The sequence below is a fragment of the Haliotis asinina genome, chromosome 16 (genome assembly GCF_037392515.1).
Source record: "Haliotis asinina isolate JCU_RB_2024 chromosome 16, JCU_Hal_asi_v2, whole genome shotgun sequence".
Taxonomy (NCBI): Eukaryota; Metazoa; Mollusca; class Gastropoda; order Lepetellida; family Haliotidae; genus Haliotis; species Haliotis asinina.
The window spans coordinates 854316-877266 of NC_090295.1; the positions used below are offsets into that span (position 1 = coordinate 854316).

General features: G+C 34.5%; 1 protein-coding gene across 1 annotated transcript in view; it reads right to left on the bottom strand.

Moving 5' to 3' along the window:
- Positions 1-243: 243 nt before the first annotated feature.
- Positions 244-22951, bottom strand: part of LOC137268739 (peptidyl-prolyl cis-trans isomerase G-like) — an 85164-nt gene continuing 62456 nt past the window's right edge. Inside the window, exon 3 of the mRNA XM_067803322.1 lies at positions 244-323. Within this exon, the coding sequence (XP_067659423.1) occupies positions 244-323 (80 nt within the window). The remainder of the gene's footprint in view (positions 324-22951) is intronic.

The following is a 22951-nucleotide window of genomic DNA, read 5'->3' on the forward strand; positions in this document are numbered from 1 at the left end:
CAGGGATGGATGGGATCTCCAGGGATTAATGGGATCTCTAAGGATGGATGTGATCACCAGAAGTGGATGTGATCACCAGATGTGGATGGGATCTCCAGGGATGGATGGGATCTCCAAGGATGGATGTGATCACCTGAGGTGGATGTGATCTCAAGGGATGGATGGGATCTCCTAGGATGGATGTGATCACCAGGGGTGGATGTGATCTCAAGGGATGGATGTGATAGCTAGTGATGGGTGTGATCACCAGGGATAGGTGTGATCACCATCACCAGGGATGGATGTGATCTCCAGCTGGATGAGATCAGCAGGGATGAATGGATCTGGTTAAAAAAAGGATAAATGTGTTTCCTAAAGATAGACAGATCTGTTTGAACAGGGATAAATGTGATCCCAAGTGAGCAGGATGAATGGATGTATGACTAATACCATTTGAAGGTTGCTATGTGCATGGAGAAAAGGTAGAGGTCAGGGGCAGAAACTATGCGTGGAAACAGTGTATGGAATTAAGTCCAGTGTTGAAAGCATTTACCACTTTTTGCTTCAGTTCACAAGCACTCCCTCATTCTGTCCACAGCCTTCACTCTTCCAGCAAGCTCACTTCAATCCTCCATCCCTCGAAACATTTATAAGTAAACTTTCAAACTTAAAATGATTAAAATCATCATGGGAAGCCTCTCTCTTTCGGAGGTCTTGCCATGAGTGATCAGCTGGGGTAATTCATTAACTAATTATATATTTTTAACCAATTACTTCAGCGCTAGATGCATGGCTTCCATATGGAACTTAAAGAAATTTGTCTTGCTCCAGTTATTCTCAAATTTCAGGCAATTCCACTTAACCTTCTGAGATCTCTGGAAGTTGCCATGAAGCTAAGCAAAGGAAATGCAGAATCAACATTGGAAGGAAAATTACTTTTTTGAGTTACTGAAACTTGTGGTTGATTTTTCAAAGACTATTTCATCTGGATACTTTCAGACAAACTTTCTTCCCAAAACTTTTAATCACCATCAATATTTAGCAGTCAATCATAAATGTAAAGATTTTGTTGATGCAGCTGAGATGTTATTTTGTAAGATGAAACATAACAGAATCAAAATCAAATCCATCAGTCATGAATCTGCTAAACTGATGGCCTTGCTTACAGGGCTGTACACAAAACAAAACAGTATCATTAGGTCAACATCAAAGTTCCATTTTATGAAAACAAAATATTCCACAACATTCTGTGTTTAAAATGACCCCTGTCTCATGGCCTCAGAATAAGACTGACACATGTATAATGCTTTGATGCAGCTACCTAAGCCTATCATTTTATAAAACAACAACATACCCTTAGACCAAATCACAGTATCATCTAATAATCACTATTACCAGCAATGATGTTATCAATAACCCTATAATCTTCATAATTACCACCAGTCCTTCCCTTAGCCAAGCACTATGTTACCTGTGCATTGATAACAATGTGAGATGTTTTTTTACAGTTTTTCCGTAACATTGTTCAATAGACGAAAGTGACAAGATATGAAACAATCATTGGACCTGTTTGGGAGAAGCACTTATGTCTGACACTTGGCACTTGGCAGGAAGTAAGCAGCGCTGCAGTAACAGATATTTGATATTTCTAGGTTACTTTCAGAAATGCATTGACTGATGTACAATGTTTGATACTGACAGTTTCATGTACATGTAATATAAAGTTTAAAGTACAATTGTTGTTGTACAATATTTGATGTACAACATTTGATTTAAGTTTGATTTAAGTGTTTTATGTACAAAATTCAATAGCCGTGTAATATATAATGTTTATTGTGTAACATTTAATATACACAACTTGATCTAAAATATTTGATGCAGAATATTTGATGAATGCTGTCTTAGATACAATTTGTTTCTTATAAATTTGCTTTACTGCACTCTTCTCACTCATATATATATCAGTTCAGCTACTTCAAAAACCCAATATTGGATTATTTTTGGCAACAGAGATGCAATTTTTCATATACCAGCTGTGTTTTTGTTTCCACAATGTTGACAATATCAATGACAATACTGGTGCCTTGCTTGTTTAAGGTGTTTTTTGAACATACGCATTTCACTATCAAAACAAAATTCAAAATTTCAAAGATTTCTTTGCAAAAGTTTACTTAACTTTCTCAGTTATCACTTAAGCAATTTCTTCATATTTAGTCTTGGTCAATGTTTGAAAACTAACCAATGTAGAAAGTTTCTTTTGTATATTTTCTGATAAAGATACTTAAAATACAAATAATCAATAATTTCATGCAACATCATGAAACTATGGATACAGGTGAGTGTCAGACTTATAAACAAAGAGGATGGTTGTATCATCTTTAAGAATTCCGCACATTGCAAAATCATACAAACATAAGGATAATGATGGTTCATTCACCTCAGATCAACCTCTCCCTCTTATAATTCCAGCTAAAAATACCAAAATAAACCTTTGAAAGACAGTTGTGTGAACACCCAAACGTTCTTGACTCGAATGATATCAGGAATTGTGAGTTACAGACAGGGAGCTGGCTAATTCGTCCCCGAGATTATTCACCAAGCCTGTCTCAAGAAAGATATATCTGGGTCTGCTGTTCTCCTGGTAACGTTCATGGAACATAACGTCTTAGACTGGTTAGCTCATGTGCCATTCCTGTGCTATCTTGTGCACCTGTTCTGTTTTCATTAAACGGCCAATCAAAACAGGCTTCACATGTCCAAATCCATCAATACAGATTTCCATCACAACGTTAAAGGAATCATCTCTGCTAAAAGTGTTTAATTACCACATGAAGAAGTATGTACTGATGAAGTCTTATCAGTTGTCACTGCCCTTATCAATAAGCTAGAAATCTAGGAAATGGATTAATAAAAATATTAACTGTTTAATTAAAATATTGTTTCTTTAGAAGTTCTATGTGAGGGTATTTTCTAAAGAGAGTATCAGACATATTTCCTTTGAAAGGCATAAATACAATCTAAAACATGTTTCACTTATCTGTTTGATTGGCATTCCACGTAATCAACTAATTACGTTGTTGTGATTTGGAAAGAATTTATGATATTTTAACATAAATCATTTGTAGATCTTGAGCAGAACTTAAATCAAATGTAGACCTCAAGTAGAGACCAAAAACGCAAGTCTTCAGCAGAGACCAAAAATGCAGGTATTCAGTAGAGACCAAGAATAATTGTAGTCTTTGAGACCAATTAGACATTGAAGGTCTTGAGCAATGACTCCAACAACTCTGGGTCTTGAGCAATGACTCCAACAACTCTGGGTCTTGAGCAATGACTGTAACAACTCTGGGTTTTCAGAAATGACTCCAACAACTCTGAGTCTTGAGCAATGACTCCAACAACTCTGGGTCTTGAGCAATGACTGTGACAACTCTGGGTCTTGAGCAATGACTCTAACAACTCTGGGTCTTGAGCAATGACTGTGACAACTCTGGGTCTTCAGAAATGACTCCAACAACTCTGAGTCTTGAGCAATGACTCCAACAACTCTGGGTCTTGAGCAATGACTGTGACAACTCTGGGTCTTGAGCAATGACTCTAACAACTCTGGGTCTTGAGCAATGGCTGTAACAACTCTAGGTCTTGAGCAATGGCTGTAACAACTCTAGGTCTTGAGCAATGACTCCAACAACTCTGGGTCTTGAGCAATGACTATAACAACTCTGGGTCTTGAGCAATGGCTGTAACAACTCTAGGTCTTGAGCAATGACTCCAACAACTCTGGGTCTTGAGCAATGGCTGTAACAACTCTGGGTCTTGGGCAAAGACTGTGACAACTCTAGGTCTTGAGCAATGACTCCAACAACTCTGGGTCTTGAGCAATGGCTGTAACAACTCTGGGTCTTGAGCAAAGACTGTGACAACTCTGGGTCTTGAGCAATGACTGTGACAACTCTGGGTCTTGGGCAATGACTATAACAACTCTGGGTCTTGAGCAATGGCTGTAACAACTCTAGGTCTTGAGCCATGACTCCAACAACTCTGGGTCTAGAGCAATGACTGTAACAACTCTGGGTCTTGAGCAAAGACTGTAACAACTCTGGGTCTTGAGCAATGACTCCAACAACTCTGGGTCTTGAACAAAGACTCCAACAACTCTGGGTCTTGAGCAATGACTCTAACAACTCTGGGTCTTGAGCAATGGCTGTAACAACTCTGGGTCTTGAGCAATGACTGTAACAACTCTGGGTCTTGAGCAATGACTGTAACAACTCTGGGTCTTGAGCAATGACTGTAACAACTCTGGGTCTTGGGCAAAGACTGTGACAACTCTGGGTCTTGAGCAATGACTGTAACAACTCTGGGTCTTGAGCAATGACTGTGACAACTCTGGGTCTTGAGCAATGACTGTAACAACTCTGGGTCTTGAGCAATGACTGTGACAACTCTGGGTCTTGAGCAATGACTGTAACAACTCTGGGTCTTGAGCAATGACTGTAACAACTCTGGGTCTTCAGCAATGACTAAAATCAGTTGAAGGTCTTCACTAGCAGCCTAGACCATCTTCTTCATTTATAAAAAGCCCAGATCAAACAATATCAGGAGCCCAAAGCTACAGTGTTCCAAGTCAGTGAATTAAACAACCATCTGCGTGACTATTAACTGTGACATACTATTTATTTCAAGACACTATGGGCAATATTTGGAATGTTTCCATTTCCTTTCTACAAAGGGTTGCTGCAGGCCATATGAAGGACAACTTAAAGCAGGATATGACAAATTAAGCATTAAATGTTCATCCCCATCTTCATCCATACCAAACAGTCTGCCTCTAGTTGTTCTAATTCTCCCAGGTACCAACAGGTAAAGAAATACACAGACCATATACACATTCCCAGCAATTCTCAGGCATATCTCTGTCAAAAGCAATTTCATATATATATATACATAAATAAAAAAAATATTTTATTTTTTATGCAATGATCTTTTTCTACACTGACCTTACTTTCATTTATTCCTTATTGATTTAAATTTTAAAACATTTATTTGTTATATAAAACTGTCGTACAAATGGAGTAGTAGATTTAATGGTGTACATACTCGGTAACACAATGGTCTCCTCCACTGAGACAATGTTCTATCAGGTCATCAGGAACAATGACTAGTTGTCGCTTCTAGGCGAAGGTAATCTGTTACATCAACTGAAACAGTCTTAAACACTGTTGTCCCATGTTGCCGTCAAGCCTAACAGACTGCAGTGTCTGTCAGGTCAATCTGCAACAGTTTCACAGTCTCACACACTACATCATAAACCAGTGTAAGACATTCAACCCTGAAGTGGACAACTTACTTTCAAGCATGTATTTGATTACCACATGCTTTTAAACAAAACCCATGAAATTGCTTTTTTCAAAGACAATTTTTGATATTTTAGTAGAAACACAATGAAAATTAACTTTCGTAAAATGTGATGTATGGATAGATTTCTTTCAAAATTAACCTTTTGACTGCCAGGCCTATCTATATATGTGAACCAAAATAAATTAGCCATTTCTTCATTGCATAAAATCATCTTGTTTGTCACAGAATTATGACCACTGCCCACAGTGAGTGAGTTTGGTCAAGAGCATCGATGTGCAATGCTGGTGCACAATGATCTGATCAGGACTTAACTAATGAAGCTGCCATACTGAACAAGTATATGTCCTTTACATGTTATCTGTGATAGATACTTCTTACGTGAATGGTCTTGGCACAGTAGATCTTCTAAAATATAATAATTGGTCAATCAAACACTCCAGTTTCTAATTATACATTAAGATCATACTGACTACATTTTCAGGATGTTCACTTCAGACTAATTTTTGTACCAAGGTGAAAGAATTTGCATCTTCAAGGGTTAACCTTCCTTTCCTTAAATTACCTCTGTGTTTTGACACTCAAATAAAACATTGTCAACAAACTACTCATCTAAGCCTTTTTTCACTTTCAGGGGAAATCCTGCTCCATATATGCCACACAAATTGAATTAACTATAAATAAAATGGCCACACTTCAGGATACCATGTAGTGCATGTTGTCTTCAAGGACTGACAAACATGCAGCAGGCAATCTCGGAACAATTACAAGTTCTCTAACTTAATAAATGTTGAGCTGTGAAGTATTGTATATGCATTCTTTGAAAATTTTGAACATATTGATACTTTAGTTACACAAGGATAAGTGAGTGAAATAGGTCAGAATTTACACAGGCAGGTGTCTGTTGATAAACATAAACATACAAATTAGGATTGCAGTCTAGTAATGCTACATACTGTCATCCTTCCTTAATACAATCTGCTTTGCAGAGTTGTGTACCTTTTAGGTGCCAATATACTCTGACCATGAATTCAAACTGCATTGGCGTCTTTGCTAAATTATATTCATAATGTAAACACAGGGAACAATTGTCTATACTGCGGTTCTTTGTTATGCAGAGTTCCATACCTTGACAGTGACAGGATCTACTACTAAACAGAGGATATTAATGTACAAGTGCCTATGTCATACTATGTTTAGGACATGAGTGCCTAAATGTTGGTATTTCCCTAGTGAGAGCGAGTGTTGTAAACATAGTATGCTATTGGCATGAATGTAATATTCTGTTTCTTACCCAGCTCATCAACCTGAAGATATAAACCCAAATCTTCAAACAGGCTGGCTACCCAGCTCATCAACCTGAAGATATAAACCCAAATCTTCAAACAGGCTGGCTACCCAGCTCATCAACCTGAAGATATAAACCCAAATCTTCAAACAGGCTGGCTACCCAGCTCATCAACCTGAAGATATAAACCCAAATCTTCAAACAGGCTGGCTACCCAGCTCATCAACCTGAAGATATAAACCCAAATCTTCAAACAGGCTGGCTACCCATTGCCATCAAATGTAGAATACAACATCATAGAAGAAACGTGATGTCATAGCATTGTTCATGATGTCATATCAACAAAATGCTAGTTTGTCCTTGGGCACAGTATGACTCCTTTAAGCACTTCATGCTTATGGGTTCCATCTACAATCTGTATCACTACTGGCTTACTTCCTCAAAGCTGAAAGGCCACAGTTTAACTGATATATTCTTCAAAGTTGCTTTAAACACAAGTCATTTACACAGACACTTGCTCACAATATTTGTGTTGATGTTAGATAGCATTTAATCATTGGTATCTGTCAATCAATATACATAAACTTCATATAAGATATTTGATGAACAAACCAAATATTTTTCAAACAAAAGTTTCTTTCATATTTTAACATTAAATTTGTGGCCTCATTTCAGGATAAGGGAAATGTCTGGATTACCATGTGACCTTGACACCACGATGACGTAATGATAAACAATGTGTACAGACAACATGCATTATATGTCAGCTGGGGTCATATGTCAAGCACTCATAGCATAATATTTCTGGTTTAAGTGGCTCAGGTAGAGTGTGTCAGCATTTTCTAATTTTAACCAGATTAGGACCTCCTTTTGTAAGTTTTAAGAAAATGTGTTTAATTCAAAAGAAAAAAGTTTATTTGAAATGTTACATAAATATCAGCAAAACACACACATGTATAGCTTATGAAAATACACACCATATCATACAAGTTGTCATTATGTGTCATGCGTGTGGTGAGTGAGTGAGTGAGTGAGTGAGTGAGTGAGTGAGCGAGCGAGTGAGTTTTTTAAAAGCTGCTTTTAGCAACATTTCAGCAATAACATGGTGTGGACACCGGAAATAAGCTGCACACATTGTACAAATGTGTGGAATTGACCCCGGATCTTCAGCATGATGAGTGAACCACTTCAAACACAAGGTTAAGAAAACCTCTGTAGAACAAGAAACTGTATTATTGTTGTCACAATGTGATCTCATTAAGTATGATCCATATTTTACTGAATATTGTTTCAAAATATAAATGAGTTATCCCTTCAAATATTCATGAGAAACCTCTTCTGAGTTAGTCAGTGTCAAACAGTACTAATACCATCACAGACACATGCAAAGACTAGCCAGTTGTTCACAGGAGAAACAAGGCAAACACATGAAACAGTCAAAATATTGTCTGCAATGTTCTGTCTGCTGCTTAACACCACACACAGCAATATTCCAGCTTTGTGGCAGCAGTATGTAAGTAATCAAGTCTTGACCAGACAATTCAGTGATCAACAGCATGAGCATTAATCTGTGCTGCTGGGATATGAGGACATGTCAAAACCAAACCAGGCCATAGTTGGTTGCCTCTTACTATAAGCAGTATGCAGGGTTGACCAATTGTAACCCTTCACAGGTCTTCCACAATTCAGGATATACTGAAATTATACATTTTATAACCTACATTCTCAGTGAGGGAAAAGATTCTTCACAATTACATACTTCCTGTTCCTTTAACCCCTGGTTCCCACCTCCAAATGAGTCAAATAGGGCTTCATGTGTCAAATCCATCACACTGAAACCACCTGTGTAAGATCGGGAGACAGTTCCATGCCAGAATTGTGACATATATGACAATAACTGTACAACCTGCCTAAAAACACTCATCTCTGAATATTCCCGTTTAACCAAGACTGGTGCCAATCTAGCCTGGAAGTAATAAGGGGTGCTGGACAGGCTGGACATAATTATATTATTTCCCAGTGATGTAATAAATGGATATGTTTAAAGTCCCAAATGTGTCACCCATAATTTTCTTGCTATTACAAATTGTTTGTTATCTTGAAGAAAAAGCAAGTGTTCATTAAAATGTTATTTGTGGAAGGTTTGGAGTGTTGCATGTTTTCTTGTTTGCCAGCCTCATGTGTGTAGGATTAAGGTAGCATGTGTTTAAGCAAGTGTGTGTTTAGCTATTACTTCACTGGTGAAACCGATATCTTGATCCCAACTTACTACAGGGTTTACATATGCTGAATTAAGTATTTCCTCTCGTAATGTGTTAGCATACAAGAAAACATTGTTTTTCATGACAAGATCATTTTTATGGAACAATCTACTTTCTAGCTAGTTTCGCTACTGATTAACAAAATACTTTGATATTATTTTTGCAATTTGATTGGTTATTTTTTCTCATTGTAGGATTGGAGATTTCATGACAATATGAAACTTAAATAAAACACACTATAACTCCTGTCACTAGTGATACAGATAGCACCTGTCATTAATGACACATATAACAAATTTAACACTTGACATTAATGACACATATAACACATTTAACACATGACATTAATAACACATATACCACATGACATTAATGACACATATAACACATGACATTAATGACACATATGACAGTTAACACTGACATTAATGACACATATAACACATGACATTAACGACACATTTAACACATGACATTAATGACACATACAACACATTTAACACATGACATTAATAACACATATAACACATGACATTAATGACACATATAACAGTTAACACTGACATTAATTATACTGATAACACCTGACGTTCATGACACATAGAACATATATAACAGCTGGCATTCATGACATACAACACAGGTAACACCTGACACTCATGGCACATGTCTGACACATGACACTCATGACACATGTAACAAATGTAATTCAGGACACATCCAACACATACATCATATTTGGGTCATATGAATATAACGCGTGACATTCATATCACAGATAACACCTTACATTTGTGACACATATAAGACACCAAGTGTCCACTGAACTATCAGTCCACAGACTCAGTAAATGCTCTAGACAATTCTGTCTCAATAGCAGAAAGTCCATATCAAGAGATTAGCCCTTCCAACACAATGCACAGCAACCCACCTATGTTACTTTCAGTGAGAAAGATCAGCTATTGGAGAAAAACCTCCAAACTATTAATAGAAAAGCAGCGGACATCATTAAGGAGCTGTTCATCCAGATGCACATCTTCTAACAGAGGACCAAGCTATATTGTGGAGGCTGCAAGTCACATGATGTTAAGGAAAGACCATTTTTGCCTTTTCCAGGATTTCTCAGCAGTATGGTACATTTAACTTTCCACATATGGTTAGATAACTCATCATTTTTCACCTCTCATGTAAAAGAGGAACCAATGATGTCCACATCTAAAAGCAACTTATGGAGGCTAACATTCTATGTACATTGTATCCATGTTGTATTATCTTCTTTGGGTGAGTGAGTGGTACATGTTTTACTATTCCACTTTTTCATATCATGAGAGTTAATTGGTTTAACATTGTTTCAATGTTCATATGAATTTCATGAAAATTATATATGCTTGACATAATATAGTACATTTTTCTACTTAATAATTAACATTCTTATCAGGACCTGACAGATAACAGGGTTTTTCCCTGTCACTTAGTCTAAATGTGCACAACAAACTATGATTATGACAAACTCAAATTCACAATCCCTGTGAGATCATTATTACCATAGTTTACTGTTTATGAGGGCAACATTTTCATACCATAAAACCATCCAATATTTCACTTAAGTTCCAAATCAGACAAACCAAATGCATTTACAGTTCATAAAATTTGCAAAAATCTTGCCTTGTTAATGAACGAGTCACCAATGTGCTTTGAAGCAGGCAAAGGCTCAGTGACATTTTTGCCCACAGCTCAAGGGTCAGGGAAATGTACGACTGAATCAGATGCCATCACATCAGATGTGTCCAATACAAAATACAGAACAGGAATCACTGGACCTGATGTTCATGAAATTTGCCTCCTGTCTTTAAAGTGCATATTAGGCCATTAATCAAATCCCTAACCTAACCTAACTTCAGCGTTCATATCCAGGGTTAGGGTTTCGGGTGAAAAGAAGACACTAAACCCTGGGTTAATAGACCCCATGCTCTTCCAGCCTAATTATTGATTAACTTTTTAAAAGATCACTGAAAAAATTCAACTTTTAAAAACCTCTCATTCATTGCAGTATGTTTCGACTTTGGCAGTTCTTCGTCTTGCAATCCATTGGGTGCAGGATTGCCTCCTCAGAAAGTGAAACGCAAGCCTTGAATTCTACCACCACAAATTTTGTAGATTGAGTTCATTTGGGAAATGCCTCAAGACCAAAATAAGCTATTTAATCAAACTAACCGATCAGTAAAAAATGACACCTTGACATTTTCAAATGTTAGAGATGTGTAGTCCACTCACACGTGTGTTTCAAATCTATCTTTTGTAAATTTGAAATCTGGAAATAAATCTGCATGACTATGTACATGAGAGCATGTTATTGTGTGAGTTTCGATTCTTTCAAATACTTAAATTAATATCACTCCTATGTCTCATAGGGACCAGCTCTCTCTATAGTCTTCATGAAAATGTTGTCATGATTGCTCAAGAAAATCTGTTTTGAGATAACAAGAAAATGTTATTAAAAATCATCCGCAGAATATCAATTTCTGAAATAAATGTCAGTATTGTCAGATTAATTTCTCTCAGTACTGTGTTTAGTTCAAGGAAAATGTGGATTATCGACTTTAGTGATCTATTTTAATACCAACATACCAACCCAGACAATGACATCATGTTGCTAATGAGACCTCAAAAGTCTTATGAAACAATCAGTCATTTTGAAATAATAATAGATTTAGCATGAGTCAGAAATATTGTTTTTCTTGAACCTTCCTGCAATAACTTGGAACAATAGAAATGTCTTCACACATTGGACCCAGTGAAGAACAGTCCTTTGACTTGAGAAAGGATGGTTTAAGCAATATTTTAATTTCACTGTGAGTACACCAAGAATGGAGTTACCATATTGCATCCATGTTGAGCATCAAACTCTGATCTTAGGTATGGCAAGAGAACACACCAGGCTACTTCAGCATCCTACTTTGACACGAGAAGAAAACATTTTTCATGCAATCATTGTCAGACATAGATCCATTACTGATGCCATAGGAACTCATTCTAAAAGCAACATACATAAATTATTTGATTAATTGCTGTTTAATTCTGTCACATGAATACTCCAGTTATATGTCAGTTTAAGTGAGTCTGGACCAGACTATCCAGTGATTGATATCATGAGCCTCAATCTACATAGTTAAGACAGGATGACATATCTGTCAGTTCAAGGAACCTAAGTCTCATCTGCAATATCTTAAGACAAGCATGGGTTGAGAAAAACAGTTCCATCTTTGATCTTTGAGAACACAACAAGTATAAGTATGCTAAGTATAAACATGATAAGTATAAACATTATAAGTATAAGAAGTTCCTGATGAACTAAAACATATAGAAGCTGTGGAAATATTATCTAGAGTTTCAGGCCATTATATGCCCTGAATCTGAAATATTTACATGTTTTGCAAAAACAATATGACAACTTGAGATCCAATTCAAATGTTTAATGTACAATCTCTTGAGTAAATGTTTTGTGAATATAATTTCACATCAGTATAAACCAATTGATTTAGCTAAGAGGATTAATTACTGAACCTGTATAATGATAATAAATGTCACTTCACCTTTTCTCGTCACAGCACGTGGTGGAGAACAGTCATCAAATTCTCAGGTGTATTTTCCAGACATGAGAGAGGACACCCTGTCTGAGTGTCATACACTTGCCATGTATTCTGATGCTTCTAACCATTAAAACAAGTCATCCTAACCAACCATCCTTTGAATGGTCAAATAAACTGCATCCATAGCACAGTTGTTGTAATAAGATATCGCACGGACAGTGCTGCATGGTTGTATCACAATAATTATTAAATAGGTAATGTGGTGCACACAAGTTCAACATGTGCAATATTCATATAATAGGTGGTGCAGTGAACTTCAGTTGAACATCAAACCTAAGTGCATGTGCAATATTCATATAATAGGTGGTGCAGTACCCTTCAGTTGAACAACAAACCTAAGTGCATGTGCAATATTCATACGATAGGTGTTGCAGTACACTTCATTTGAACAACAAACCTAAGTGCATGTGCAATATTCATATAATAGGTGGTGCAGTACCCTTCATTTGAACAACAAACCTAAGTGCATGTGCAATATTCATATAATAGGTGGTGCAGTACACTTCATTTGAACAACAAACCTAAGTGCATGTGCAATATTCATATAATAGGTGGTGCAGTACACTTCATTTGAACAACAAACCTAAGTGCATGTGCAATATTCATACGATAGGTGGTGCAGTACACTTCATTTGAACAACAAACCTAAGTGCATGTGCAATATTCATACTATAGGTGGTGCAGTACCCTTCAGTTGAACAACAAACCTAAGTGCATGTGCAATATTCATACGATAGGTGGTGCAGTACACTTCATTTGAACAACAAACCTAAGTGCATGTGCAATATTCATGCTATAGGTGGTGCAGTACCCTTCAGTTGAACAACAAACCCAAGTGCATGTGCAATATTCATATAATAGGTGGTGCAGTACCCTTCAGTTGAACAACAAACCTAAGTGCATGTGCAATATTCATATGATAGGTGGTGCAGTACACTTCATTTGAACAACAAACCTAAGTGCATGTGCAATATTCATACTATAGGTGGTGCAGTACCCTTCAGTTGAACAACAAACCCAAGTGCATGTGCAATATTCATACGATAGGTGGTGCAGTACACTTCATTTGAACAACAAACCTAAGTGCATGTGCAATATTCATACTATAGGTGGTGCAGTACACATCAGTTAAACATAACAAACCTAAGTGCATGTGCAATATTCATACTATAGGTGGTGCAGTACACATCAGTTAAACAATAAACCTAAGTGCACGTGCAATACTTATATAATATGTAATGCAGCCTGCTTATGTTTAGCTTAAAGATTAACAGTGTTTGTCCAATGTGTATTTTAGTAACAAAATGCGATGAGCTTAAGTTCAGCTGTACAAACCTAACTGCATATACGGTATTATACAATATTTGATCCCATTATGTGATTCCGAATGCTTACTACTTGAATGTTATTTAGTGAGAAATGAGGACGCAAAGATTTACGTAAACTCTTGAATAAATGATGACGATTACACACTATAATGATGGAAACATGATCTTGCCTTTAATGGACATGAAACGAGGAAGTTCCATTTTTGTTCCAAGATTGCCATAAAATGACTGAAAACTTGATACACGTTCTCTCTTTTGTCAAAATCACATTTAATTTTTCACCTCTCTCTGTCCCAATTCCTGCCCAAGATGCAACTGCAATGGTCTTCTGATTCAACAGTTGTCAACTTGCTATGCCACTCACAGTAATAGAACTTCAAATTCTAAACTTCATTGAAAAGTAATTCTTCAAGTATATTCAATATGAAATTAAATTCTCATTGAGAAACATTTTTCAAAGTCATGACTGGAGAGAGGGGACTATGAAATGAATAACGTATGTAATTATTGCAACCTGATTTTGATGAATGGCAAAACTGCCAGAAACCTCTCCATGACACTGTTTTGTTCTTTTTGTATCATTTATCAAAGCCAGGAGATTTTATTATTTTTCAGATTTGTTATAAAAGAAATTAAATAAATGTGAGTAATTCCCAGAACAATCTGCTGAATTCGTTTCTTCAGTGATTTCTCCATTTCAGATTTATTTGTTAAATCTTATGATGAAAGTTTGCACAAAGTACAAGATTATACCAATTTCTTTGGAAATCTAACAAACCAACATCACACATCACATCCCATTTAAGTTGTTTAAAAGGTACCAAGAAGAACATACTTATCTTTACCACTGTCTCAAATAATACATATTTCTACATGTTACGTCATCATGATTGGCTCCATGATAAACTGATGCGCTTCTGAAATTCTGGCAGTTTACCTATTTACTGTTCTGACCTCCAGTTCACTCAACTTTCTTCAAGGCCTTGATGTATTGATAGCATGAACAAGCGCATAAGAATCTCAGTGAAATGAGAAGCATGGGTGGCGCAGTCATTTAAGATGTTTCAATTCACTTGGCAGAGTTGCCTCCCTTAGGCAAGACAGAATCCTGTGATTTTTGGCTTGTGACCCTGTCTAATTCCCCACATGGGTACAACGTGGGAAGCCTATTTCCGTTGTGCGCTTCAAACAGGGCATTTCCAAAATCCTCATTACGTAGCAATTACAATGTGATGCAATCTAATAAGTATGTATTGGCAAGATGGCTTAAACTCTGAAGACAGTTTTACTTCATTAAATGAAGAATATTTTGTAATTTTAAAACTTTCTAGAAACATAACTTAAGACTTCAACCAAATGTTTTACTTCATCTATAGTGGAAAAAGACATTAGTGACTTTGAATTCAAGATGAATTTCTCTGATTTGTAACCATTCAAAGAAAATAAATGTTAATTTTCCAAAAACAATTATATAAATTTCAATGATACTACCAAATATAACATTGATATGTTATCATTGGAATTTAATTTACTAAATTTCCATTAATGTATAAAGTAAAATTATTGTCAAAAATACAATCAGAAATCTTAAATGACAGTGTGGGATCAGACTCAATATCCACCTTAATATTCTGAACTGATTAAAATGAAAACCCCAATGAAATCAAAACCATGCTACAACTAAAGTAATAGAACAAAATTGAAATTTAATAGCTTTTCAACATAAAGTAATAATTTGCTGGCGTTATCAAAGCTGGTTTGTTAATCAGAAGTGTTTATGACTGCAAGCATCCCAGTGCAAACAAACTTTCAGTCACCTGATACTAATAAAGTTTATCATACCAGGACATTTGCAACAAAGAGACTGTATTCATCAGAGAGTAAGACAAATATTGATAAACTTACAAACACAAATGTCTAAATAACCTTGAAAAACTGAATACGACTGATGACTGAACTGCAGCTAGTTATCTGGTATGGGAACTGAGAGGAATCGGATAGTATGTCTTGCAGCTCAATATTTTCCTTTCTACAAATGCTGACGCTCTAAATGAAGCAAGTCTATATTTCCTCGGGTAATCATCCTACTGGGTGAGTGAGTGAGTTCAGCTTCATGCCACTTTCACAAATATTTCAGCAATACCATGGTCATATCTATTCATATACTAAGTATTAATCTTGAAATCTCTATTGAAATCGATGTGTTTTACAATTTTAAAATTATGGTTGTATGCAATGAAATTTCTGTGGCTTTGGCATTTTACAGGAATATGTAAAAAACTATATCAAGTACCAGAAAATTTTTGACCCTTAAAAATGTCATTTTTGTTTCAAATCTGTCATCTGAAAGAAAACATAACATAAGTTATACAAATAATGAATAAATAAGAAAAATAGAAATTGTGAGGTATCTGACCTCTATTAAATTCCATTAGCTCATATGAACTTTATTTCACAGTAAGATGAAGGTTTTAAATTGAGAATAGTTGGATTTTAATTATGTTATATTCAAATTATGGCCCCAACAGATTGTCTACAATGACCAAAGTAGTTCTCAATTATGTTATGTTCAAATTACGGCCCAATATGATTGTTTAAATGACCAGAGTAGTTCTCAATTCTGATATCTGCTTTGTACAATTACACCATTTATACAACACCATGGTACTTGTACATGAGTGAGAGTACAAGAACAACCTGACAAAAGGTGCTCCTTCTGAAACCACATGCAGTATCTGTTTAGTGCTGGATGAAAATATTATTTTGCATATTCATCAATCAATTAAAAATCACACTAAAAAGTCTTCTGACATTATCAACAGAATGTTTTACTGCCAGATTTCAAATTAATGTGTTCATAAACACCACATTGGTAAAATGGTAAATAAAATAACAGAATTCGACAAATGTGTTCTTGAGAAATTGATATATCACTTTTACCCTAAACTTTTCTCAGCTTTTGGTGGGAAAAGTTAAAATCTCTATGTGTAGGAAGAATTTAAAGCATCTGTTTTGTTTAAAGAATCAAATTACAAAATTTTCCTGCGTGAAGATTTAAGGTTTTGAATGGTTCTCACATGTGTCAAAACTCAAAGTGACAGAGACGCTGTATAATGTAGTCCATATATTTCAACAGAATATATTCAAAAATTTCAAACTGATATTGTTATATTTCACACATATTAATGGGGCACAAAATAAATATGTTAAAAGAAATTAATCCTCCAACATTATATTTAAATCAAAATCATTATGAACTGAATATATAACAGACAGAATTTATGTGACAATTCATTTGTGACATTACGCTGTAAGAAGGAAAATACTTTGATTCAAGGTAATGAACTCAAAGAACAAATACAATACTATACTCTGTGCTTGGGTATGTATTTAATAACACAAAAGCATAAAAACAACTTGTAACTGTGTATGACCACATAAAAAAACCCTCTTACAAAGCTAAACTCTCACATTACATAAAACTAAAGGGCTTCTTGACGTTTTCAGACTTTTTGTGATGTTTAGTTTCGCTCAAGTAGAAAGAACATCATGACTGAATAAATTACCTTCATGGAATGATACAGATAAACAAATTCTGGTAAAACCCTCTTCGCTTACAGTAACAAAATTGGGATTATAGAAGTTTGTGATGTGTTTTCAATACATTATGCATAATTTTCCATTGAACAACCTGCAGCACATGCAACGTCAAAGTTGAAAGCATATTCCTTACAACTTCTCATTTTAATTTGAACAATATGTCTTCGTGCACTTCAGTTCTTTACTTGGCTGCAGAAAAAGCCAATGAAGTGGTGGACATTTAAACAGAGTAGCACGCAGAAAATTGCACAATGATGCCACATAGTGAAGCTACAACCTGCCACTAAAGTCATTATTGTAAGACTCATTGGCGTTCATTATGGCAAAGTTTTGTTTCAAGAAAACCTTCTTGAGTTGACCGAATGACAGCCTCATGCCTTGTGCTCGTGAATTCACCATCACAAGGTGATGGAACAAGACACATTCTCACAGACTTCTTTCTTCTTCCTTCCTCACATAGTTTTAACTCCAAGCATTTGTCAAAAGTTTTACAAGTTGAGAGAAAATTCCTCATTTTGCAGTAAAAATGCCATATTTTTGCATTTTACTAATTAAAATTTATACGGGGGCTCCTTTGTGCTTGCAGATTAAGATATCAATATGACACCATGTGAAACAGCTTCTCAGCCTTTCATTTTGTGTTGTCAAATAGTTGACGGATAAGAAGATTTTGTCATAATATAACTGCACTTACATAATACTTTCTTGAAGCATCATACTTCCCGTAATTCTGTTTGTTCCACATAGAATCTCTGGCAGGTGAAAATATGTCCATTTTAGATAAGATCATCATTAATAGTACCAACATAACAGTAAAAGCCACGCAGTAACATTTCACAATTACATTTTTTAATTTTGGAAAGTATTCCAAAGGAGGTTATTCTCTGTCATCAAAGGTTTACATATGTTTGAACATTTAAAAAACACAAAAGATTGAATTCAATGTAAATGTCATAGTTCTCAATGCAATTCAAATTAAATTTATATTGGCACATAACAAAATTCACATTACAAATGTTAGTTGTAGATTTGAAAAGATTTGCTCACAAACTATATCTTTAACAAAATGAAAACATTAGGTCAGAATAAACAAGTTTGCCAAGGTCATATCTTTTGAATAAAAAAAATTAACACCAATCATAAAACTCATCTTTGATGCTGGCAGAAATGATTTGATTACTGTTAGAATCAAATTTGACATATGATGTTTGCCAAAAAGCTTTAACTAGCTTATATGATACGAGTTGTGTTCATGACACTTTAAGTATCAGGTATTAATTCATCCCAACAAATATGCCTTTTCACTGATGTTCTGAATAACCAGGAGACAATAAATACTGAAGTTCATGGTTTGAAACTATGATATTCAGAGATTAATTACAAACCTGGCAGCAGAATATTGTTGGACATTGTCTGATGTTTGACTTTGGTGTAAATCAAACATGATGATATACACACAGTTTAATGTAATAAACTAATTCATTAACATTGCTCGAACTAGCTGTAACATTCTCATAAAAATCATTACTGACAAAGCACATTGTCCTGCAATAAATCTAGATCAGGGAAAATGATATTGTTAATGATATTTGAAACAATCTGGCTAATTATAAGAACACAATAACAATAAAACTCACCAATTACTTTATGGTAGATCATTTACAATGAGACATTGAGAGCTTTAGCTCTGGTGACTTTAAACTTTAGTACATGCACAATATCTCAGAAAGAAGCCCGCTGTCAGTTTGAGCAATCACTCAAAATTTTGCAAAACTAGACAAAATAATATTCCAAACATGAAACAGTAATTCTGTTCATATCTTATTACAGTTGGCAACTGTTTCTGAAACAGAATAGGAATCCGGCATTTTCAACATGAGAAAAGAGACCTTTGCACATACAAAAATCCAGTCATTGTGCACGTAAGACAAGACACTTTCAAGCAAGGCAAGCTTGGGTAGCAAATGTTATGTCTTTCTTCTCTTTGTTTTGTGGCTAACTAATTTATGAAAAAAAACATCTTTTTACTAATATTCATAGGCAATCATGAATTTCAAACAGAAAGTTCAAACAGTTTCAAATAACTTCACCTTCAATTTACATGTTTATGGAAGAAAAGAGACATTTCTGTTGCCACAGAAATGGATTTTTTATGAATTTTCCATTTCTATATCTTACATGAATATATATAGATGTTGATTCAGACTTATCACCTGTTTCATACGTATAAATAGCTCCAGCCTTAATCATATTTTTCATATGTTTTCATACTGGCCAGCAAATCCAACATAATACACTCAAACCAGACTTAAAGATCATGGCCATTATCTCAACAGTTATTATGCAAAAGGATGAAAAGTCTGTATGTTAATAAAACAGTGACTTCATTCAAAATTACCCCTCCCCTTGTATTTATACATACAATACAACTTGTATATCCAACCATTGTCTATGAATATATTTGTTTGATGTTCACTGTGCTCTGAGTGCTCTAATCTATCCATTCAGAGGAGGTTCAGCCAAAAATATCAGTTGTAATTATTTGTGCCATACTTCCAATAATGGTATTTATTCCAGATTACAAAAGACATGTTCTTCCATATATATTGGGTATGAAATTCCAATATTTTATAGCAGCTCTTGTGAACATCATGTATGTACAGAATAAGTTGAAAAAGAAATCCACTTAGGAAAGACATGTATATAAACCTGGCAACATTTATTGAAGAAGAAATATCATGTACACAACCAAACAAGTTTTACATTTTTTACAAGTGATTGTTTTGTGAAACATGCATTTACATAATATCTCACAAATGAAACATGTTCCCCCAACATACAAGAGCATCATGGCTGCAGCAGGGCAACACTCACGAAAAGATAAATTCAGACAAAATAGGGACATAGAAATTCCAAAACACACATAAAGGGTATACACAATTTCAGCATTCCTTTCAAACCTCAAATGTAAAATCAGGATTAACGAAGTCATAAACTATTTAAGAAACACACATTTTTAAAACAAATTTAATGGTCATTCTCTCTGACAAAACCACATAAATTTCTGATAGATAATAATCATTAAAATTATTTATCTGTTAATACATATTAGAGACATATTCATATTTTAACCATGTAAGCACAAAAGGTATTGACATAGTGAATGAAAATATTTTAGTGCTATTTACAGGCAGTAAAATGACTCATTAAAACTGATTATCCACAACATCCTTTATTGTTGATAGTAATTTTGTTACACCTGGAGTAAGTTCCATTTGGTGCAAACATTGCTAGTGGAAATATATATACATGGGTAAACATATCTTGTATAATCTGTTATATGATAATTCCACTAGATGAATTTAGATTAAAGAAACAATTTCATGACAGGAACAGATAACCTGCTAAATTAGGACTAATCTCTTGTATACCTGTTTCACAGGTAAGTAAAATATGCTTTTCAACTTCAAGGTTACATAAGAGCTGCCCTCAAGCAAAACTATTCTTACTTGGATGCTGATCCATATTTTCCAAAGAGCAAGACTCAGTTGTGTTCATTTTGTATTTGTTATGACAGATTACAGTATGTATTCCCTGTTTTTGACAGCCCGTCTGTAGACTGCATGTTTTAGCTGAGTGATGGAGATTTGTATGTCTTTGTGTCTTGCTTTGACTGCATCTGGCATAGAATCAGTTCATAAACTGGCACTCCGCTGATACTATGTGGTACGGATGACAAAGGAATTCCAAGGAAAATGCATGCGATGATAATAGGTTCATGTAATGTAGGTTTGAGGTAGCGCCATTTTTCAGTTGAGAACTCGGAGTATGATTGTAGTTTTTGTAACATTATGAGTTATATACAAAACATAATTACATCATCTGCCTTTGAGGCTGGAGGACAATTGTGAAGTGCTTCATGAAGGAAACATATATATAAAGACTCAAGATTAACAGCAGCATAAGTTATAACAAATCTATAATTTAAAAAAATGATATTTGGCATGATTTTGCAAAAGTTTGTTGGTACTATTATTTGAAATCACACGACTACTGACAAACTCCTTCATCAATGCAGCTGCCAATATATACCCTGGACATAAAAAATCCTAACCAAATTTCAAAATATGAATATTTCAAAAATAAATTCAGATCTTCATCAAAATAAAAGAACATTAGAAAAATAAACATGAAATAATACTGGCACATGTAATTAAACATGTACAAGTACAACCTAATGCCATATTGATCTGATTTTAGAATATCTGATAAAGTACAAACACAGTTCAGTAATCGTATGCCCATGTTTAACAAATAATGGTCTATATAGGTTTTCAATATATGTGCTTTTGTTAATACAATGTTCTTTAAATACTGAAGTAAATGTTAACAGACACAGTTATTACATTCTAGAACTTTTGTCAGGTATAAAGTGAAACAGTTTCATTTCAACTTTCTTTACAGAAAATCTTGTTTATCATCATTAAAATCTCAACTAACCATGTATATAATATGTCTGAACTTAAATGGATACTTGTATGACATTTTTTTCTAATATTGGTAGAAAAGACTCGGAGCAAATGTGATAAGAACAAAGCATGTTGCTCTTGTTCAAAGCAAGATAATGGATATTGTATCTGTAAATAGGAAATTTAATTCCAGCATTTTGTAGCATTTCATGTTCGGTCCAGTAGTTTCTCCAGGACATCTACACAATAGCATCTATATGAATGTATGTTTTGAAAATATGATCCAACTCCGCATGTTGTTTTGAGACAAGACTGTCAACTGTGTGACATGAAAAACTATTTTTCATAACTGGTGACACCATTACCTTTTGTCTCATCATACTGCATAGATAATTTATCATAAAAGCATCACAAAATTGTATGAATTGACACAAACAATAGCTAAAATATGTGTTTGTAGAATCCAGAATCCAGATTCACAGAAATCTGCAAGAAGTGTATATTGACAATCTGTCACAGAAATATTGAATAATGAATGTAAGTTTTTTAGCAAAACACCTCTTTGATGGATTTACATGATGGACAGAATGCATCATTCAAGTTTTGCATTGAAAATATCAAACAAAAGCTTTGAAAAATGCCGTAGAACTAGATCTGATTTTTTAAATAATTCCCATAAATCAGCTGTCTATCATCGCCATCCTTTGATATATATATATATATATATATATATATATATATATATATATATATATATATATATATATATATATATATATATATATATATATATATATATATATATATATATATATATATATATATATATATATATACAACTTGGGCTTTTCTTTTAAAACAGCAAAACAACAACACTTATTTGAATATTAAAAAATATAACAGAAGCAGAAACTCTTGATCACAATAAATCACAAGATACAATAAACATTAATTTATTTAAAAACATTCTTTATGTAACAAATATTACACATCATTAGTTATCGTTGAGAGAAAACTT